Source organism: Hipposideros armiger, unplaced genomic scaffold, assembly GCF_001890085.2.
Source record: "Hipposideros armiger isolate ML-2016 unplaced genomic scaffold, ASM189008v1 scaffold_3, whole genome shotgun sequence".
NCBI classification, from domain to species: domain Eukaryota; kingdom Metazoa; phylum Chordata; class Mammalia; order Chiroptera; family Hipposideridae; genus Hipposideros; species Hipposideros armiger.
Window position 1 is genome coordinate 2,222,103 of NW_017731353.1, and position 22,893 is coordinate 2,244,995.

The 22,893-nt window shown below is 52.5% G+C and overlaps 1 protein-coding gene across 1 annotated transcript in view; it reads right to left on the bottom strand.

Moving 5' to 3' along the window:
• The window catches only part of ENG (endoglin), a 29,489-nt gene that overhangs the window by 826 nt on the left and 5,770 nt on the right, over positions 1 to 22,893 (bottom strand). Inside the window, exons 2-14 of the mRNA XM_019636894.1 lie at positions 19,484 to 19,626; positions 10,805 to 10,945; positions 8,179 to 8,344; positions 7,297 to 7,462; positions 6,874 to 7,000; positions 6,528 to 6,702; positions 6,139 to 6,281; positions 3,417 to 3,554; positions 3,140 to 3,178; positions 2,570 to 2,686; positions 1,989 to 2,240; positions 1,281 to 1,335; positions 119 to 220 (exon numbers count right to left, since the gene is read on the bottom strand). Coding sequence (XP_019492439.1) covers positions 119 to 220; positions 1,281 to 1,335; positions 1,989 to 2,240; positions 2,570 to 2,686; positions 3,140 to 3,178; positions 3,417 to 3,554; positions 6,139 to 6,281; positions 6,528 to 6,702; positions 6,874 to 7,000; positions 7,297 to 7,462; positions 8,179 to 8,344; positions 10,805 to 10,945; positions 19,484 to 19,626 — 1,764 coding nt within the window. The remainder of the gene's footprint in view (positions 1 to 118; positions 221 to 1,280; positions 1,336 to 1,988; positions 2,241 to 2,569; positions 2,687 to 3,139; positions 3,179 to 3,416; positions 3,555 to 6,138; positions 6,282 to 6,527; positions 6,703 to 6,873; positions 7,001 to 7,296; positions 7,463 to 8,178; positions 8,345 to 10,804; positions 10,946 to 19,483; positions 19,627 to 22,893) is intronic.

Below are 22,893 nucleotides of genomic sequence, written 5' to 3' on the forward strand. Positions count from 1 at the left end.
AGGGGCGGAGGTCAGGGCCCCAGCCAGGGCTCCCCACTCCCCCAGAGGCTTTGCCAGGCTCCCCCAGGTGGTGGTAGAGGGGTCCTGAGCACTCATGGTGGGGGCCTGGGATACTCACGCGTGTGCGAGTAGATGTACCAGAGTGCGGCGGTGAGCAGGGCCCCGATGAGGAAGGCGCCAAAAGTGATGCCCAGCACGGCGGGCAGGACAAGGGTTTTGCCTGTGCAGCCAAGGGAGGAACGGCTGTGGTCAGCACTTCTGCCTCCTCCCGGGTCCCCTACCCTGCTGTGCTGGCCAGGAGCACAGCTTTTGGTGGGAGTCCCATCTCAGCCACTGCCCTGACTTCTCTGAACCTCAGTCTTCTCATCTAGCAAACGGGTTCATCACACCCATGCGTTGCACCCAAGTCGTCTACCTAGAGGGCCTAACCAGGCCTCCTGGGCCGTACCTCTGCCTCACAAGGCTAATGGAGATGCATTTTAGGGAAAATCCGTGGTATAATCTGAGCAAAGTGAGTGGGGCCTGGGAGTCCGGAGCCTGCCCTGCCTCGCTATGTGACCTTAGGTTAGTCCCTGTCCCTCTCTGAGCCTTATACCAGGGTAGGAACCGACCAGAGCACCTCTGAGGACTCTTCAGCTTTGCTCTTGGGTTTTCCCAAGCCTCTTTCCTTCCACACTCCTGACTCCCATGTGACTATGGGCCAGGCGGTCTCCCCTTGGACCTCTGAGTTCTTATCCATGTGATGGGGTTATTAGCCCTGCTCTCCTGGTTGGGAGTTGGGAATGGCCCAGGTTGGGTGGTAAAGAGGGCGGTACCCCCACCTCTGTCCCCAGTGTTGGAATCTTCTGCCAGCTGGGGGCGAGGGCCCAGCGGGAACTGACAGAGGCTGGAGGGTTCTAGGCTGAAGGCATCCTCTACACCGGGGGCCTTAAGAAAGGTGAGGCCAGCACCACCCCATGGTGCCTTCCGTCCCATCCAGGCCTGACCCTGGAGGCGCCATCCCCCCAATAAGGTCAACCAGCAGCCATGGGGATGGAGAAGAGCCAAAGGTCTAGAACCCTGTCCCCAGGGCAGCCACATGCAAAGGCTCGCCATCAAGTCGACACAGCTATGGACCCTACTCTGGGCTGCTGGGAAGCCCTTCTCCTGCCCTCCTCCCAAGGCTGCTCTCTCTGGGGTCCTCCCTGCTGTGTGTCTAGGCCCCATCCCTCCGGGCCATCCGTGATGCCCCACTCTGACCTCAGCGACTGGAACCCCAGAGAAACCCGGAGAGAGCTCACCAGGCATGCCAGGGCTGACGATGTTCAGGCGCATGGAGACAGTCCGGTGGACTTCCTGGGGAAGCAAGAGAGAGTGGTGTGTGGCACAGCCTTCAGGAGGAAGCTTCCAGGTTTACTCCCTGGCCCTGACACCGTCACAGCCGACGCTAGGGCCTTGGCTTTGAATCCCATCTGACCACCTTCTAGCTGGGAGCCTTTGAGCAAGTCCTGGCAGACAATCCTTGGCTACTCCTGGAATGTGTCCTATGAGTTCCTGGGAGGTCCCCGACTCCCATGAGGATTGTGGGAGCACTCTGCACTGTACCCGTTACCCTTGTGAACGCCTTGGAAACGCCCAGAGGCCCAGGCTCACTGTGGCTGGAGGGAGAGGCCCACTTGGGAGCCACCCCAGAGGCTTCTCTGGGTTCATGCAACCAGGAACTCTTCTGTGTGCAAGGACCTAGGGGTGACCACCTGAGTGTGTCCAGGGCTGAGTGCCTAAGCGTGGATGGTGAAGCACTGTGACGAGTAAATGCAGAAAATCAGAAAGTTGAGTCCTCTGCCATCCTCTTCCCCGAGGTCTCCTATTTACTGAGATTACACAGGTCGGCCCAAAGTGGCTCTGCCCCTCACCAGCTGCTCTCACATCCCGGGATGTCAAGCACTTTCCTGGAAACCCCAGACCCGAAACCCACCCTTGATACTGGACCTGTCCCAGGCCCCACTCACCAGGGACCGAGTCCTGGGACGCAGAGCTACGGTGCAGCTGAGGGTGCCAGCCTTGGGTGTGGGCACCATGTAGCCACGGAGAAGGAAGCTGAAACGCGCGTCACCATGAGGGCTCGGGGACAGCAGGCTCACACAGCTGCCCTTGGCTGCCTGGCTCTGGATGAGTTCCACGGTCTCTGCCTCAGGCCCCAAGTCCAGCTGGCAGCTGTCCAGCTGAAGCATGAGCTCGGGGATTGACGGGGACACGCTCACCTGCATGGGTAGGGAAGGGGGATGAAGGATGGGCACTTACTCTTAACCCTCCACCCCACCTGCTCTCATGAACTAAGCTAGATTCGTTCTAGAGTTCCTGCCCCGGAGCCCTGATGGTGGGACAGTAGTGGGCCCGCCTGGAGGAGGAGGTGACATTCCAATCAGTGTCTCTGAGCTCTGCCTTTTCTATCTCTCCCCTCTATCATGCACCATGCTGGCTCCCTCCTTCCTCCGGGAAGTTAAATTCTCATCTTCTCGGTATTGATGGCAGGAAGAAAGGCTCTGAGAAATCCCAGGAGTTGGCAGGCCTGAGCGGTCAAGTCCAGTACCTGCACAAAGCCCTGCTGCCCCAGCTCGATGGTGTTGGAGGCCTGGAGGAACTGCGAGGTGAGGTAGAGTCCCAGCTGGAAGGAGAAGCTTTCCATATTGAGGCACTGCACCTTTTTCTGTAGGAGATGGGAAGGAGACTTGGTCAGTCCGGGAGGCGCCCGGCCAGGAAGGTGAGGGGTGGGGATGTGAGCAAGAGTCATGGTGCAAAGGAGTTGCCTGACCCTCATCCTCACCTTAAAAAAAAAAAAAAAAGAGCTTCCCATGTGTCATCTCGGTGACTGCCCACAAGCACCCCCATGGGGGATCCTTATGCCACCGCTTACAGACCTGAGCTTGGAGTCCAGAAAGCTTAGGTGATTTGCCCAAGGCCACACAGCCAATATGTGCTAGAACCCTCTGACTTGAGAGGCTGAGAACATAACCCTAAAACAGTATTGCTCCCGTTGGGAGGCTGAGACACTCTGGAGACACATGGCATGCCAGGGTCAGGGCTTGAGTTTCCTGAGGCCTGCTCCCTCCCAGGCCAGGCCCCTGGACCAGGTGGGTTAGCACGGTGACCATCATCTCACCCGCTGTGGTGATGAGCTTGACAGGAGGTTGACGACTACCTGCAGGAACAGAGCCAAGGAGCTGGTCAGAGTCAGGAAGGACCCCGGAGGGTACCCTACCCGATCCATTCATTCTATAGATGAGGAAACAGGGCCAGCCATGGTTAACATGAATTTGTCTTCCTTCTAAGCACCACACCCCAATCTCCCAAATGCCCTTCAGGCTGAAGGTCATGGAGGCCCCTGGAGGGGGCACCAACTAGGCAGGCTCGGATACCTTTCCCACCCCAGCTCTTACCTCATTACTGACCACACTTTCTGTCACTTGCATGCCACAGTTGGAGTAGGCACTGTGTAAGACAAATTGGTCACCTCTGTCCTCAGCTTGGCAGCTGGGGTCCCAGAAGGTCAGGCTCATGATGGTGCATTTCAAAGTCTAGGCGAGGGGTTGGGGTGGGGGGGGGGCACGGTCAGGAGGCACCAGGCTCCCTGGAGCCTGTTAATTAAATCACAGCCATCCCTCTCCTCCCCTCTCCATTTTTATTACATTGTGTCATCCTACACCGTTTAAGACTTAATACTTTTCCTGAACTTGACTCGCTTTTGTACTTAGCCTTGCCCTAAGCCATAAGATCTGTGACATCAAGAATTTGATTTGCTTTGTTTTTTTAATATATATTAAAATAAGTGCAGAACTATTAAAAATTTTAAATTCATTCAAGTTCTATATATAATCATCGCTCACAACCCCAGGGGCATGCAGGCGCCACCAGCAAAATCCAATCTCAGAACCATAGAATCTTAGACCTAGGGTCAGCAAACTTCCTATAAAGGGCCAGATAGTAAATATGTTAGGCTCTGCAGACCATGAGGTTTCTGTTGTAATTACCCAACTTTCCCTTCATAGCCTGAAAGCACCCATAGACAATATGTAAATAGATGGGTGTGGCTGTGTGCCAATAAAACTTTATTTACAAAAACAGACAGTGGGCCCTCATTTGTCATCTCCTGTTTTAAAACAAACAAATCTTAGAACTTTTCACACTTTTAGGATCAAAGAATCTCAGGGTCTTAGAGGTGAGTGGGCTGTGAGAGGTCCTACTTGAGTCGAGCTAACTCACATCCATTCCTCCGGAATGCTGCCCCTGATGGCTGCTGTCCCCAGCTGCCCAGCGCCACCTTAGGAGACATCAGCCCACCGAATAAAAATGGCTCTTCACTGGGAGCAGCCGCAGTGACAGTGAGCCTGGAATTCAAATTCTGCACACTGACCACATTTCATAAGTTGATGAGCGGCAAGCGTGCCCCATGTTTGGGGGTGAACCTGTTCAGATCCTTTTCTTTGTGTTTTCTTCTATACAGACATATGTACTCAGAGAAAATGTGCGGATTTTTTTGTATGTTTAACAAATGGCATCATACTGTCCTTCAGGCTGTCGCTTATTTTTTCACTGAACAATAAATCATATACGCGCACGTCTTTCTATGTTGTATTTATAGATCACATTCTTTTTAGTGCAGTGTAATGTTCCAAAGATTGATGGGTAACAATATACACATCCAGGCCCCTTGGGACTGGGCAGCAGTGATGCCAGGCATTGCTGGTCACTGCGTCACCTCCTCTACCTCCCAGACATCTGCCGGACCAGGCACAGGCAGGGGAGCAGGGGGAGATGGGCAGCCGACAGACAGAGCTCCATATAGGCCCCTATTCCCCACACCCCAAAAAACTTCCACATGGACTTAACCGCAGTTAAATGTCATTCTAAAAATCCCTAAGAACATGAATAATTGATCAAGGCTCTGGCAGCAAGATTTCCTGCCTCAGTCCAGAGGAAATCACAAGGGGGAAGATGGGTAGCTAGGGTGATCCAATGTTTTCAAATGTCCAAAAAGTTAAAAACCACTGTAGCCAAAATTTAAAGAACTATAATAAACCGGGAGAAATGATTTTGATAAGAATGAAGGACAAAGGGCCAAAATTTTATCTTTGTGTAAAAATCGTATAAAAATCATCACGAAAAATACCAAGCCACAGTGATAAAGAGCCTGCGGTTATTATCAGTCACCTGAAGCCATGCCTATACTCACTACTAGTGAAAGAATGTCACATTCCACCTCCCACATTAGCAAAGGTTTTTTTAAACCAAAATAATAGTCTATATATATATATAGAGAGAGTCATAGTGCTCTCATAAATCAGCAGTGAAAATTGGAATCATCTTTTGGAAAATGAGTCATCAACAAGTATCAAAACTTCCAGAATATTCACTCATTTTGACCCAGCAATCTCACTAATGTGGAAATCTATCCTAAGAAAATAATCCTATGTAAAAAAAAAAAGTTTCACGCCCAATGACATTTTCTGCATATTTATAACATTCTGTAATATTCTGAAAACAAGCTAAATGTCTAACAAGGGAGGAGGAGTTAATTATGGTGCGTCAATATGATGGAATAATATGTGCTCATTAAATGTGATATTAAATACATATGTCAAAGTTCTAAAATTACATTAAGTGAATATAGCAGGAGACAAACAAGTGCCTCTGATACAATTCCACCATATAAGAAATACACAGAGAAAGCATTCTAGACAGAAACACACCAAAATGTTGGTAGAATGCATTGTCTTTGGGCAGGGAGATTGAGATTTTCTTCTTTTCTAATTTTTTAAAGAGCCCATGTTATTTTTATGATAAATACCCTTGTTCTTCAATCAGGCAGAGATCATATTGTGTAGATATTCTAAGTGGCCACCCTGCTCAGCCTGCAGTTAGGATTAATAATGACAACCACCTGGTATCTACTGATTGAGCACTTACTGTGTACCACATCTAGCTTGGCGTGTCAGATCTCATTTAAGTCTCCCCACACGGTAGGCACCATTTTCAACTCCATTTTACAAGGGGGAAAACTCAAAGTTGCAGAGGGATGTGATCTGTCCCCCTGCCTGGGTTAGGACCCCAAGATTCTAGCCTCCCATGTCAGCCAGGCCGGAGAGGCAGGTGTTCCCTTACCGAGATGAGATCTTTCTTGAGTACCAGAGTCATGACGTCATCGGAGCACTTCGGCTGGATCAGGGACATGAGCAGCTCCTGATTGCAGCTCTCCTTGGGAGGGGTGGTCTGGACAGGTGTGGGTGAGGTCTGCAGCCCACTGCCTGCAAGGTAGCAGAGGTGGGCCAGGTGGACAGTCACTGAGGGCTCGCTGTGCACTGGGCACTAAGCGCTTCTATAGCTAGCTACTCTCACTGTCATGTTGCAGAGGAGGAAAATGGGGCTCCCGCAGGCTGATGCAACTTGCCCACCTCACACAGCTGTGTGGTGGTGTTCACCACACTGTGACAACTGATCCAAGGAGAGGGCAAAGGAACCAGGAGGGCAAGGATAGGGAGCCGGGTGCTCACCACAGCTGCTGGCCCTCAGAGAGAAGACATTGGCCACAGGGAGCTCCACAAAGGACGCTACCACGCTGGCGTTGAGCCTCCGGGCCTCCCCCAGCAGGCCTTGTGGTGTATCTGGGAGCGCGAAGCCAGGGATGTTCTTATCTGGAAAGATCTTGATGGAGTATTCACCAGTGGTCTAAGGATGGGGAGAGAGGCAGAACAGGGAGCCATAGACACCGTCAGGGGGCACACAGCCTGACCGGGGTGCTGCAGGGCTGGGGTGGTGGTGCAGGGCTTATGGGTTTTCTCTTTGGAGAGCCCTGGTGAGGCCTGCATGGGGCTTTCTGGATCTCGGGGCAAGACTCACCAAGATCTGCATGTTGTGATTGGCGTCGATAAGCCAGGATACGTAGGGTGGACCCTGCAGGATGAGCACGGCTTCGGGATCCCCCAAAGCGCATCTCAGCTCCACTTTCACAGTCACTGTCCGGGGCCTGCAGGCAGGCAGATCCCAGCGTCAGCGCGGGCGGGGATGCGGGATAGGGAGGGGCCTGACCCGGACTGGCCAGGCCGGGAGGAGGCTTGGAGTCGGAGAGCAGCTGCTGCTCTATTACTTAGTGGGATGTGGGCCTGAGGGATGGGCATGGAAATGAGCAGAGCTTGAGCTCATAGCGGCGGGGCGACTGTACTATTACCTGGCCAGGGGCGGGGCTAAGGCTTGGACCGGGCGGGGCTTAACAGAAGAGAGTGACGACGGGGCGGGGCCTGGGGCGGGGGCAGACACCCTTACCTGGCCTCCGGGCCTGGCAGGACCCTCAGGATGTGCGCCTCCTTGTGACCGGCCACACCTTCCAAGCGGCAGCCCCGGACCAAGGCCTTGGTGTGCGGCAGCCATTCGAGAGTGTGGCCCATGTCCATGTGGGGCTCGGGCCTGCAGGAGGACGGTGACCTCGGGGCTGCGGAAAAAAGCTCACCTCAGTCACCTCGTGGACCAGCCTGGCACCTAACTCAGAGTTCCACCCTTACCCACAGTAAAGGTGGGGCAGGCAGGATGGAGCAGCAAAGAAGTGGGGGGCATGGGGGGAACTTGACTCAAATCTCCCCTCCACCACTTACTGCCAGTCATTCAGGGCAAGTCCACTCCCCACCCTCCAACCCCCCACACACACCACCTCCGTTTCCTCATCTGTGATCACAGGGTTCTTATAAGGTGTGAACCATGGCACATGTTAGGGACAAAGGCCTCTAGCACCTCACTCCCATGTGTATCTTTCTTATAGCATTTACCATGACCTGACATTAAGTAAGTTATTTATCTGTATACCTGTTTATTGTCATCTCCCTATCACAGTGTCAGCCCCAAGAGGGCTGTCCCCACAGAGTCCCCAAATGTCTAGCATAGGGTTTGGCACATAGTAGGTGCACAATAAATATATACGAAAGTGCTATTTTTGTAGGTAAAAAAAAAACTGACAAGCAGCAATTTCACATGGTTCAATCTAATAGTTAGTGAAGGAGTAATTACTGCTCCAATGAAGCACGGACTTGCTATGTGTGACTTGGGGCAAATCACATCCTTTCTTGGAGCCTTAGTGTCCACATCTGATGAATGGGCCAGAGGAATTGAGATTCCTCCAGTCCTGAGCCCAGAGAGGCTGCCGGGGAAGCTGACCTTGGTCCAGATGGAGAAAGACGTGTTGCGGGTCATTCAGCTCGGCAATAGAGGTAATGGCGCCCCTTGTACGTGCCCAGTTGAGGACCTGGATCTTGGTAGTGAAGTTTGACAGATGTGTGATATTGAATCCTGAGGTCTTTTGAAAGATGACCATGCTGGGGTCCTGGGGAGACACGAGGAGTCTCAGGGCGCTGTTTCTGAGCCTGAGTCCCCTGTCCCTGCAGGAGGTCAGGAGGTAGTTTGGGGAGGCAGCTGTTTGCCTGAGCAGAGGCAGCCAGGGCTGGGAATGCTGAGGCCGGTGGATCTGAAGTCAGCCCAGAGCCCCCTAACTGGGGCTCCCCCAGAGCCAGATCTGCCCCATCTCCCTTCGACACCTGGAGGTCTGGATGGATACATATATCCATGTTCATCCACCTGTCCCCAATCGCCTTCCACCCCTCATAGTAATACTCATTCAACCCACACTTATGACACCAGGTGGTTACTCTCTGCTTTCCCCACACTCTATGGGTCTGTGAGGGACAACCTCTGCTTTGCCCATCCCTGCATGGTGCTCGACACATAGTAGGCACTGAGGAATATTTGTCTGACTTTGTGTCTGTCTCTAGGCCCAGCACTCAGGATACTGACAAGTCAGCTTCACCCTGACGCCTGGCACACAGCAGGTGCTCCCTGCACATGGGAAGGGAGGAAAGAAGAAATGGATGAATAAATGAATGAATAAAAGACGAATAGAAATGGTCCCTTCCCTGGGGGATCTTATCATCCAGAAACAAGCCGTGCATCATCATTTGAAACAACAGAAGACAGAGAATATTGTTTAATAAGAAACAAAGGAGCAGGACAGGTCCCCTGGATGAACAGGGATGGAAATTTCCATGGCTCCAGCACCTCGCTGCCCCTTACTGCCCATGACCCAGGGGAGACCCTGATGGGCTGGGGGAAAGGAACCAGGGAAGGTTTCCTGGTAGAGGTGCTCTGTTGAAGCCAAAGGATTCAGACGTTGTTGGAGCCTTGGATTCAGTTCCTTTGCATTCCATCTCCAAAGCCGGGGGCATTGAGCTGAAGCAGCATGAGGGCTTCAGGCTAGATACCCAGGGGGACTGCCTGACAGTGGCAATAGGCAAGACATCATAAAATGGTCCGCCTTGAATGGGGCAGGACTTTAATAAGGGAGCAAAGTGATGAGCACCTGGGTGAGGAACCTAGCCTCCATGAGGGAAGGGTTGGGGCAATGGTTTAGAGCTGGAGGGGGTAGGAGGATCTTTACCCTGTCTGACCCTCAGGGTGATGGTCTGTAAAATGGAAATGTAACAGGGATTAAAAGGCAAGGCGTTTGTTTGGGTCTGGCCCAGAGTCCCGTGCCCCCAGCAGGACAATGGCCCCTCTGGTGGTGTTCCTGCTCCGGAAGTGCAGGCCGAGGCCTAGCGCATCTCAGATGGTGCCCCGACCCTGAGTATTCTTAGCCCCAGGAGGAAGGCCAAAGAAAGCGTAGCTGACAGAGGCCAAAGCCGGGGGCTGCTCTGACCTTCCAGTCCTGGCGGGCATGTTTCACGCTCCCTGCCTCACTCAGGGCCCCACAGGGCTCAGATCCCCTGCCTGAGTCTCCTCCGGAGGGCCTGGGATGGGAAAAGAGGAGGAGGAGCCTTGACAAGACCTGGTCCCTCACTGGGCCTCAATTCGTCCCCCACTGGGAACAGGAGGATGTGCTGCACGAGGTCGGTCCAGCTCTGCCTTCCTGGTTGGCTTCAGAGGCTCCCTCACTCTGGGGGCTTTCATGCTGGCCATCTCTCTCTGTGGTGTCCCTGTCGCCAGTCCGGGTTCTTCACCCCAACAACCCCCTAACTTATCTCTGTCCTTGGGCCTGTCTCCCAGACAGCCCTGGATCCCATCTGTCTTGGGGTCTCCAGCTCCTCTCCCCCGACTGTCTCTGGTCTCTCAGAGCCTGTCTGCCTCTCCCACAGGCCCATGCTCTTTCTGTTCCATTTTTCTTTCCGTGCCTCTCTCCCCCTTGTTATCTTTGGTGTCATCAGTCCCCCCACCTCACTTTCTCTGGCTGTAAACAACAGCTGCTCCCAACTGGGGGTCACCTCCCAGGACCTCCATGTGGAGGAGGCAGTGCGGACAGTCCACCCCACTTCCTCCAGCCCTGAGTATCTTCACTGTGGGTTCCTGCCAGTTACCTCTTCTCTTAAAACTTGAATTTTTAAAAAATAATTTTTCTCCAACGTAGGCCATGTGACTTAGAACAAATCTTACAAAATAAATGTGTCCCCTAATCCCACTTCCCAGCCATAACTACTATTAACACATTGTTAGGTTTCCTCCTGACCCTTTTCCTCTGCACTTAAATATTTTTAAATATATGTAATTTTTTCAAAGACAGTGACAAGATTATTTTATGGGATGTCATCAGGTTCAGTTCTCCCACTGGACAGGTGGGAAAACTGAGGCTATGTGAGAGGATGGAGGTGGCCACCCACTTGATGCCCACCTCCGGATTTGGACTCTACCCCAGATCCTGCTGCGTTTTGGGTTCTTTCTGTCAGGGCCCATGGGATTCACCAGGTAGGACGTTCCCATGTCTAGTGCCTCAGCCTGGGCTTGGAGGTAACACACTCACATAGGCCAGGTGGAGCAGGAATCCTGGGTTTTGCAGCTGCAGGTAAACAGTCTTCTCTGTGTGGAGGACCAGAAGCACCTCTCGGGGCCGGGTGCCATTTTGCTTGGACATCTGGACAGTCAGCTCCAGAACTGACACAACCTGTAGGGGGGGCAGGGGAAAGACACACACACATAGATCAGTCAAACTTGCACAGACTGTGCCACCCACATCAGTACTGGCAGTCATCCGTCAGCTTTCACTCACTCTCCCTGCCTTGCCTATCCACCCCTGCCTCCCAGGGCCCAGCCCAGTGCCTGGCCCTCAAGAGGTGCTCAGAAAATATTTGTTGAATGAATAAAGAAGATTAGTCCCAGCAAATCCAAAGAGATAAAGAAAAAAAATGTGATGAGCCTGAGCTTTGTCCAACAGTCGATCAAGGTTTGTTATTTCTATTGAGTGCCTGCTATGTACCAGGCCTGCAAGCATGTGTGTGACTCAGAGAGTATCCTGTCCCCTTTTCTGTCCATCTGAAGCAGGATCAAGGCATGAACCCTTCCCCCAGTTTGCAGTATTCCTGTTTGCCTTCTATTTTAAAGTACTAAAATGCCCTTATTTTTGTTGATATACTACCATTATTTTGATATTTTATAAGAATGTGAAGTTGAGATCATTTATGTCTTGAGAGGTACCCACTGCACTAAAAACGTTAATTGCTCACAGTGTACACATTTAGAATGCTTCCTGAACAACAACAATACTTGACACTTATATAGTGCTTACTATGTGCCAGGACTGTTCTAAGTGCTTTTACATACTGACTCATTTAATCCTCACAGAAACCCTAAGAGGTAGGCACCAATATTAGTCTCACTTACAGATGAGGAAACAAGGCACAGAGAGGTGAAGTCATTTGCCCATGATCACACAGCAAGTAAATATGGAGCTAGGATGTGAACCTGGGCAGGCCTCTCCTCTCAGCCACTCTACAGCCCAGCCACATTTTTCTATACCTCCTTACTGCCAAGAAGAAAAAGAACCCCGCGGTCCACCAAGGCAAAACTTCTATTGAAAGAACAACATCTGCTCTGCTCGAAGAGTTTCTGAACCAGTGGAGTGTGAGCCACTGAACCTGAAACAGGTTTAGGCCTCAGAGGCTCTGCCAGGAACTGACAAGAACAAAGAATGGAAACATTTTACTGAAACACAAACTCCAGCTGCTCTCAAAAGCTGACAGCCTCGACAAAGAGACAAAACCTGCCCCCCCCAAATCTCTTCAAACTTGTCAAAAACCAGAGAGAGATTTCAAGATGAAGAGATCAATGGAAAGTTTTTAGCTTTAACTTCTAATTCTCTCTTGGCCATTTCCCCAACTGATGTCACAGAGCCAGAGAGAATGTTTCAGCTGCTGGAAAAATCTGCCCAGAAATATTTCCGTTACTCCATCATGACACCATAATCACTCTTTGTTTGTGAGTTTGCACTTGAAAACAAAAAGAGCAAATAATATTCCATTTTCAATGTTTCACAACTTTTTGTCACTTTAGTGAGCTATTTAGGTTGCTTATTTTTTAATAGTTATTTTTATGCTAATTTGTAGTGGAATGATAAGATCTGTTTGAGATGTATGTTTGTATAAGTTTGCATTTTTTTGTTAATTAATGTTGTCTGATGGGTTTATAACTTTTGGCTTTTGAAACCTGTTTCATCAATTAAAAAAAATATTATACATTCTAAACGCTTTAAAAATTAAATACTAGATTTAATATCAAGTTTTGGTAAAATATGAAATACAAACCTAAATATCAGAATGGATATTTTGTTCCAGGATTGTGATCACTACTTGAAATTAACAGGGGAGGGCGGCTAATTGGCTCAGTTGGTTAGCATGCAGTGCTCATAACACCAGGGTCGCTGGTTCGATTCCCACATGGGCCAGTGAGCTGCTCCCTCCACAACTAGATTGACAACAACGACTTGTCTTGGAGCTGATGGGTCCAGGAAAAACACACTGTTCCCCAATAAAATTTATTTTTTTAAAAAAGCAAAAAACAATAAAGAAAAGAAATTAACAGGGAAGAAGGGAGACCCACCTCGGTGATGTCAGGAAAGGCCCGTGCACAGCTGACCTTTGATAATTGACATCCTCCAGCTTCTTTACCTCGATTGCGTACGTGCTGTTAGCTTGAACGTTATGACCGCACAGCTCTGTCCATATACTAAATACCACTCAACTGTACACTTTAAATGGGCAAATTTTATCTCAATAAAATTGTGGAATATACAACCATTGAATGTCAGTAATTGCACATGGTCCAACCTAATCCGTGCCTGGCCCTGTGCTGAGCGCGTTACATGTGCTCTCACGAAGCAGGGCCAGGTTTTCTTCCATTTTACAGATGCTGCAAGTCAGACTCAGGGAGGGAACCTGCCCAGAGAACTGCTGGTGAGTGGCAAAGTCAGGCGCCCAGTGCACGTCAGCCTGGCCCAGAGTGGCGCCCACAGCCCCTGGACCTCTGAGCAGCTCATCTGCCCCATCTGTCTGTCCTCACCCAGGGGAGTAGACTTTGAGACCCCATACATGGTAAACAGGTGGGCACTGTGGTTTGGAGATGTCACGGGCTACCATGGACAAGGAGACCCATTCTCTCTGCCCCTTGGCGGACACCCACAGGCCGAAAGCCCTACAGGTGACAGAGCAGCTGGGAGCTCAGCCCCTGAGCTGGGAGGCAAAAGCCCTGTGAACATCCATTCCTGCTGATGCTCTGCCCACTGTCCCTGTTCCTCTGTACCTTACTTTCCCCGTCTGTGCAATGGGGGTAGGGCAGGGTTGGGAACCAGTACTGGGTAGGGCTCTGGATAAAGGAAGTCGAAAGAAGTGGAGGTCAGGGTCCGGTCATGCTGAGGGTGAGGGGACTAGGAGACTGGAACTTGGAGACCTTTGTTACGACACTCAGCTCTTCTCCCAGAGCTTACACACCACTCAGTTGTCACCAAGTCCCTCCCTGTAGAGTTGGGGGCTGGAGTGGGGGGCGGCGGGGTGGGGGGGGGAGCTGAGGCCCAAAGAGGGGCAGTCATGGGCCAGAGCCACACAGCAAGTGAGCAGTGTGGACACTCAGGAAGCCTGGAAAGCGGGGCTCTCTGGGGTCTCAGCTCCCGCACCTAGCTGAGGCCAGCTGGTTACCAGAGAAACCCAGTCAGGGTTTCCACAGCAAACATTTCCATCCCACAGCCCTGACTCATCGACGCCGTCACTCGCATGCACACTGACTTCCCTCTTTCCTCCCAGCCTGGAATCCAAAGGTAAGGAGAGGGGCCTGTCTTGCCTCCCACCCCCAAACTCCCAGCCTTCCGACGGGCACCATGGGAATTCTGAGAGCCTAGCATGGGAATTCTGAGAGCCTAGCCGAGGCCGGCAGCCACCTCCTTACCCCCAGCTCTACAACCTGGGCCAGCTTGGGTTGTCCTGACCCCCTCCCTGAGCGGGTGGGCGGGAGACCTCGTTTCTATTTTTGTGCCAGTGTCCCACAGATGCCATTGTTGGCCCAGCGGTCGGTGGCGGGAAGGGGGGATTTCGGTGAGGAGGTCCTGAGTACTAGTAGCCACTAATAGAAAGTCGCTTCCAGCAATTCTTCTAGGAGTGGAGCCTCGGGGCTGCTTGCAGCCCCCACCCTCCTAGGGCCAGACTGGAGCCGGCCAGATTGGAGCCAGCCGTCCCTCTGTCCACCCCAGCAGACTTAGATGGTGCATACAGGCAGGGTGGCTGGGGAAGGGGTCAAAGCCAGACTGACCTGAATTCAAATGTGGGCTCAGTCATTAGCACGTGACCCTGGGTGGTCACTTCCTCCCTCTGGGGCCTCAGTTTCCTGATCTGGAAAATGGGCCCAACAATATGCCCACTTCATAAACTTGTGAGGATTTAGTGAGATTCTGCCTGCAAAGTGGTTGTTCAGTGCCCAGCTAAATACAGAGCAGCACTGCTTGCATGACCTCCGATTTCTTCCTTGCCCACTCATCCAGGGATGCCATGGTTTGGGGGCTGGGGAGATTGGCGATAGAGGTGGGCAGCAGTTAGCTAGAACTGGGACACACCTCAGCCACACCTCATATGGCGTCCCTTCTCTAGGCCTCAGTCTCCCCATCTATGCAGCTAGGAGTTAGGCTCAGCGTGGCCTGTGGATTCCACACTGCCTGCTGGGGGTACCAGTGTGTGGCACCTGGAAGGCATGATCTCCAGCCAGGTGGCCACAGAGTGGGCTTACAGAAGCCCCAGGAGAGACATGCTACTTTCCCCAGCTGAGGGCCCCTGGTCAGCCCATGCCTTCCCCATCTCCCCACTTCATTTTCCTGTACGGGAGGCCAGCACTGGGCCCAGCTGGGGCTTTTGTGATGTCAAAGGGGGACAGGAAGAAGGCACAACTCTGTTTTCCATGAACTTGGCATAAAACAAGACTAACACCCCCAAACAACCAATGATGAACGACAAACGACACCACTAACCCCTTGGGGATAGCCAACCAATAAATGTTTATATACATACATATATTTCTCCTTCCTTCCTTCCTTTTATTATCTACTCATCTGTCCATCCATCCAACCATCCATCCATCCATCCACCCATCCATCCATCCAATATTTATTGCCAGACTGACCCTAGGCTGGATACTGGGGATACAGCAGTGAGAGAGCAAATGAAATCACTGCCATGCCCCTCCCAACCCATGCGCCTCCACCAAGCGTACCCCTAATATCTGCAACGCCTGGAACAAGAGTACAAATGGCAGCTCCTGGGCCCCAGCCCACCCCCCTTCCCTTCACAAGTACTCATGTGACAACTCAGCTTGGATACCCAAGCTCTGCCATGTCCTCCCCCCACAAAGAGTCACCTCACCACCCTTTAAGTCTAGGGGAGCTTACACAAGCCATGCAGTGCTCTCTCTAGAGAATGGGACAAGAGAGAGCCTCATGCCACTGTGGGAGGAGACTCGGTGCATTGGGGCAGGGAACCCTGGAGTCCTGGGTACCCACAGCATGAACCAGGGAGAGGGGTGCAGGTTCCAGGTGGGCACTCTGGGGGAGGGATGCAACTGGAAAAGGGGTTACTACGTGTGGGGCCCTGGGCAGGATTCCTCCTTACCCAGGTCTGAGGGCACCACGGCCTTCCATAGCCCTTCACAGCCTCTCAGGACATTCTGGGGGAGTCCAGGGCCCCTGCTGCTCTCCCTCTGCCTGAGCAGTCCTGCCCGCCCCTCTGGCCAAGAGTGAGTCAGTGCAAAAGCCCAGCAGGCTCCAATGGCTCGGGTGGGGGCATGGTCAGCTCCCTGAGTTTACCCAGAAGTGGGGTGAATCAGCAGCTGCCCCTTCTCTGGCCCAGCTGCCTGGGGTTTGTTAGGACAGCAGATCAGCGCAATCGGCCTGACGGGAACCACTGAGACACCAGGCCAGTTTCCTGTCTCTGCGGGTCAGGATGTGACCCTCGGCCCCCTCCCGGAATCCAGGCTCCGGCCGGCCCTTTGGGGACCCAGTGAGATAGAGTCCCAGCCCAGTGGCCCCCTCGTCTGTCTGCAAACCTCCCAACACACACACATACGCATACCCTGAACCTCTCTTCTTGAGGCTCTTGGCTGCCACAGCTCATCTGCCGCCCACTCACAGGAAATCTGAGGATTCAGAGGCCACGCAGGGATGGATGGGAAAGCTGTGTCTCTGTGCCAGCGTATGAAGAAGGCAGCCACAGGTCGGGAGGGATTGGGTTGATTGCTGAGATAGCCGCCACCCACGCTACCGCTGCCAGCTCATGTTTCTTGCCTTCAGGCCTTTGCTCATGCAGTGCCCTCTGCCTGGAATGCCCTTGCCCCCTCTCCGTCTAGCTAGACACTGGGAGCTGTTTCCTTAATGCCCCCTTCCCTCCATGTTCAGGGTTCATCCTTCTGGGGCCCACAGACCCCTGTACCCACTTCCCCTGTGCCCCCCAGTGCCAATTCCATTATTCAATACCAGGGCGGCCGATGCCCATCTGTCTCCCCTGGCCTGGGAGTGGCCCAAGAGCAAGGGCTGGGTCTGCTTTCTCTCTGCACCATCAGTGTCCAAAACAGGCTGGGCACAGAGCAGGCGCCTGGTGAGGACTGGTTGAGGGTGACTGTCGGGCTGTGGACCCCATTCTTAGGGGCTGCCTGGGGAAGTAGGTGCCTCTCAGTGTCACAGCAGTAGGGTCTGGTGGGATCATGGGCTCAACCCTTGGGGCAGGGAAGCCAGGAGTTCCCGGGGGTGGGTTCCATCAGGCTGGACCTCAGTTGCCCCCTATGAAAAATAGATTCACAGCCTCTGCCTCAGCTACCTGGCAGCTATAACCTTTGGAAATCAAATTAGTTGACTGATGTGAGGATGTTCTATACATTGCAGCATGCCTGGCAAAACCAGGGTATTTACAGGTGAGAGCCATGGAGCCCAAAGAGGAGCCGTTACAATAACAAGAAGCACAGCTATCAGATATCGAGCAGTCACGCTGGGTAGGCCTGCGTTCAGCATTTTTCCTGCGCTGTCCCATTGGATTGTCACAGTCCCCTAAAATGTGGGGACATCGTCTCTGTTTCCCATGGGAAAACCAAGGCTTGGAGAGGTGGCCCAAGGTCATGCCGCCATAAGCGGGGAAGCCAAAGTTCAGTTCAATGTGAAGGCTGTCTGCCTCCAGAGCCCATCTTAACCCCGACATCAAGGTCACATAGCAGTGCATTCATTCATTCATTCATTCATTCATTCGTTACTTGGTATACACCAGACCCTGGCCCAGACCCTGATACTCTGTAATTCTTTGGTGAGTCCCTGAGAGCAAGAAATGTGTGTCTATCGGAGAGTGGGGAGAAGGAGCCTCCTCAGCGTGCCAGGCACTATACGAGGTGCAGGCCAGTGAAAGGTCCAGGACTGGAGTCCCAGTCTCCTGAACCCCCGCTCTCTCCACCACGCCCTCAAACAAACATGCCTGACAGTCCTGGCGCTTGCAGCCTGGCTCCTTGAATCCAAAGCCAGGCGATCCATGGACTGAGTTGTCTGGAAGAGGCAGAGAGTGACGGGGAGAGTCTGTTGTCATGAGCTCTAGGATGACGGAGTTACAGTGGCATCCTGCCATGCCCCTGAAATTCCTCCAGTGACTGTCACTGCCCACGGGATAAAGACCAAACTCCTTAATATGATGACAGGGACTTTTCCATCCACCCCGTTCTACCCCAAGGTGACCTGTAAGCTCCTGCCACAGCGAACCACATGCTGACCCCAACTGCGGCCCACTTCCCTGCCTGTAGGTTCACTTTATCCTCTGCTCTTTCCCTCTGCCTCCTTCACTCAGTGAGCTCCTGGCTGTCCTTACTGTTGTTGCTTCCTCCAGGAAGCCCTACCTAATCCCACAGCAGCTGGGGTACCCCCGCCCTGTGCTGCCCAAGGAGGCACCAATCACCTGGCTGTGTGTCTACATGTCGCCCTCCCACAGGCCTGGGTACTTGGCAGGGGCCTTTCTCTGACTCTGGCCTGCTTTTGAGTGATTAAGGTGGGGGGATCCCGGTCACGCAGAGGAGGCACAGAGACCCGAACATCAGAACAAACAAAATGAACTCACAGAGGGCAATCTTATTTTCCATATCATCACCAAATTTGAAAAAAATTACAATGGCTATGAAAACCATATAACGTGTGTTTGGCGCTATCTGCAGTTTTGGGATTATCAAGGCCCACAGTCCTCATGGCAGGCAGGGCGGTGGGGAGCAGGCCCCCCGATATTGGTGGTCTGGGCACTGTCTTATCACTGCACAAACGCAGGGCAACTTAACAGTTTCGGGGGCAAGTTGGCCACAAGTTTACCCTGAGCTGACACTACTAAATCGCTATCAGGACCTGAGTCCGTATCAGCCAGGTGTGGTCACCAGCCCAGGCAGGCCAGGCGCTGCCTGAACACTGAGATCCACTGGGGAGCCAGGTGACAGCCTTGGGCGTGGGCACGTTGTTTCACCTCTCTAGGCCGGCCTCAGTTTCCTCCTCTGAAAAGTGGGGGTAATAACAGATCCTGCCAGATGGGCCCTTGGGAGGCTAAACATATATTAATATGTTTAATTCACTTTCTGGCACATAGTAGGCCTAGCACAGTACCTAGCACATAGTAAGCACTCAGTAAATGTGTTATTTTTAAGAAGGACTTAAACTAAGTGGTGGACCTCAGGAGGGTTCTTAGGGGCAGAATAGTCTCCAAGGCTGGCATTGCTGGCTTCCAATCTCTGAGGGGCTGCTCACCAGGTCACAGATGTTCGGTGGGGGACATTCCAGGGAGGGAGATTTGAACTCAACCGAAGCGCTTTCTCAAAGTCAAAGCTGCCTATAGTGGAGCTGTGTCTGCTGAGAAGCAACGAGCTCCCCATCACAGGACATACATGAGCAATAGCTCATCTGGTCCACTTCACCGCCCACTGTTCTTCTCTACTTGGTTGCCAACCAAACCCAGCCCTTCCCACCTGGGACTTGCGGTGGCATGTAAAAGATTGCTCCAGAAATGCCAACAATTATAGGCCCTGTGAGATGTCTGTGTCACCCTCCTGGGAGGAGCCATGGTGAAGACTTGGTCCACAGCTCAGTGACAGCCACAAGAAGGGCTCCCCTTATCCCATTGGCCCTGGGCTATCTCTGGGTTCCTCCCCTACCCTGCCATCAGGCACTCACCCTTGAGAACTTCAGGAAGAGGATGTAGACTTCAACGGTAGCGTTGGGGACATGAGCCACGCAGCCCTCAGAAACCTGGCTTGTGATATATGTCACCTCAGGGTCCACAGGCTGTAGGTCACAATAGACTGTTTCTGCAAGACCTGTTGGGGAAGCACAGTCAGAGAGAGGGCCAGATAAGAATAAGGTGGTACAGGTCCAGCCAAGTGGCTCAGTTGGTTAAGAGCTGAGCTCTGAGCAACAGGGTCGCCAGTTCAATTCACACATGGGCCAGTGAGCTGCACCCGAGTTGAGCTGCCAACAGGCATCAGGGTGGCTCAGCTGGTGAGAGCACGTGCTCCTTGCTGGTTCAACTCCAGCATGGGATGGTGGGCTGCCCTCCCCCCACCCTCCCCCGCCTCACAACAAGGATAGAACATGGCACATTGTGCTGAGCAGCCACAAGCTGTTGACAGGCAGCCAGATGGCGACTGGATTGGAGCTGAGCTAGCTACGCCCTCCACAACTAAGAATGAAGGACAACGACTTGGCTGTTCCCCTCCCTCAATTGCCCAACACTGTTCCCTTCCCCCAATTCCCCAATAAAATCTTTAAAAAAAAGAAAAAAAGAATAAGGTGGTGACAATTACTTCCACTTTGTGAATGCCTACTGGGTGCTTGGCACTGACTAAGGGCTTTATTGAATCTTCACAGCTACCTCACGATGTGGATGTCATTATATCCATTCCACAGATGAAGAACCTGGGGCTCAGAAAGGCAAAATCTCTTGCCCAAAGTCACAGTGTTACTAGGTGTAAGGTTGATAGATAAAATGCAGACACCCAGTTAAATTTGAATAAATAAAAAATGAATCATTTTATTTTTTTATTTTTTTATTGGGTAACTGTGTTTTTTCCAGCACCCATCAGCTCCAAGTCAAGTCATTGTCCTTCAATCTAATTGTGGAGGGCGCAGCTCAGCTCCAAGTTGAGTCGCCGTTTTCAATCTATTGGGTTGTCGGAAAAGTCATGACCATTTTTGCAATGAAAAACATAGAATAAATATGTCATGACTTTTCCGACAACCCAATAGTTGCGGGAGGCGCAGCCCACCATCCCATGCGGGAGTCGAACCAGCAACCTTGTTGTTAAGAGCATGTGCTCTAACCAACTGAGCCATCTGGCCGCCCCCAGAAAATAAATAATTTTTAAAGTATAAGTATATCCCAAATATTTCATGGGACATACTTATACTAAAAATTTTTTATTCTTTATCTGAAATTGAAATTTAACTGGGCATCCTATATTATATTTGCTCCAACTGGCAACCTTAACTTAATGTGTGGCAGGACCCACACATTCACACACCCAATCCTTCAGGCTGGTTAATTCCGAAGGAAGGCCAGAGCTGAGATCAGGAGACAAAACTTCCCCTCTTGAGCCTCGGGAGGCTGGGAGGAATGCGCCAAGGAGTGTTGAGAGTCTCCTGGCTCCAGGAGATACAGTGAGCCAAATGGGTCGCCCAGCTTTGAAGGGCAGCTGCCGGAGTGGGCCATGGAGCCTGCCACTGTGCTGCCCGGAAACGCGGGTCCTGAGGGAAGGGAATGGAATTTCACCCTGACCCAGAGAGGAGGAAGAGGAAATGAGGCCCCTACACCTCCGTCCTAAGGAATGTGCCGGGGGAAGGGGGGGCTCCGGAGGAGGGAAGGAGGACAGGGAAGGGGAGACTGTTTGGAAGTTTGTGTCTCCATCTTGTCGCGCTCACTTCCTGTTTTCTTGGAGATCAAAGATGGGTGCGGAGGGACTGGCTGCATGGCCAGCTGACGCCAGCTCAGAGGAGGGGGGTAGGGAGACTTCTTCTGAATCCCGGGCTATTGGGCTGCCTTTTGCATAACCCGGCCTTCTTTCCCACCTTTCCGCCGCCTTGTCGGGCTCAGGACCACCAGAGGTCAGGGAAGGACGTAAGATGGCTGGCACAGCCATGCTACACCAGCCGCCAGCAGCATCTTGGGAAGGATAAACTCAGGACAAGGACATGTAACCACCATGAGGCCCCAGGCCTTACAATTCTTTACCCTGGTCCTGTCCTATGTTCCAGGGACTTCAGGGTGCCTGGGTAATATGGCATTTTGGTTAAAACCAAGGTCCCTGGAGGCAAGCTGACTTGGGTTTGAATCTCAGTCCCAACACTTACTAGCTATGCGGCTTTAGTGAACGATTTTACCACTTTGGGCTTCAGTGTCCTTGTCTGTAAAAGGACAATAAGAATAGAACCCACACAACCCTTAGAGGTTGCTGGGAGGACTCCATGAGAAAGGGCATCTGATAGTTCTTCTCATCATAATTATTGGGTTGATTTTAGTCACTTTAGAAGAATTGACTGTCTAAGGAGAGGTGGGCTGAAGTGACTGTCTAAGAGATGGGGCAGCTCGCAGGTGAGGGATCCCTGAGGGTGTCTGATGTCTCAGGCCAGCTGACTCCCTCACCCCAGTAGACTCAAGAGCTGGCACCATCTCCTGCTGTCCCAGCCCCTTGTGACCCACCAAGCCCCTCAAGGCTCCCCGCCCTCTCCCTTTCCCTATCAATGAACACACATTTGGCTGTTACCTAGTCTAAGCCCCTCCTACACAGATGGGGATACTGAGGCCCGGAGAGGCTGGCTGTGCCAGAGTCACACTGCACGTGGCTGACCGGGCTGAGCATCGGACGCACCTCTCCCCATATGACCCAGGGTCTGGCCTGCAGATTAGTGCAGCGCCTTCCTCCTTCCTTTTGGACTTGCCCTGCCCCCTCCCCAGACTTCCAGGAACCCCAGTTCCTCCCGGATTGCCGGGGCCGCCTGGGCCACCTCCTCCATGCCGTCAGCGTCAGCGGGAGAGGCCACAGGCCTGGCCATTATGTAATGATCAGATAACAGGCCAGGCTGGAAGATCAGATAAGAGGTCCATTTATTTTGGGGCTTTTTCGAATCCTGGCCGCCCCCACCCCTCAGACGAGAATGGGGAGACAGGAGGGAGTGTGACGCCCGGGCCTGTCTCCTGGAGCCGGAGGCAGGCCCAGACAAAGCTGAAAACAATCCTCTGGCACCAAGGGGAAAGCCAGGGCCTCCTGGGACCTGAGTTGAAGGAGGTGCCACTGAGGGCCTGGGTGACCAGCCTAGCGAGAGACCCTGGAGCCACCTTCCCACCTCTTTTCCCTTCCTCCTCCTTCCTGTTTCACGAGCTCAGAGCCACCTCGGGGCTTTCCAAATGGTCACCCCCAGCCCCTTGGGAGGCCACAGATGATAATGGTCAAGAAAAGCAGCTCTGGGCCAGGAGAGTGGCTCAGTTGGTTAAGAGCTGAGCTCTGAGCAACACGGTCGCTGGTTCAATTCCCACATGAGCCAGTGAGCTGCACCCGAGCTGAGCTGCCGCTGAGCTGCCAACAGGTGGC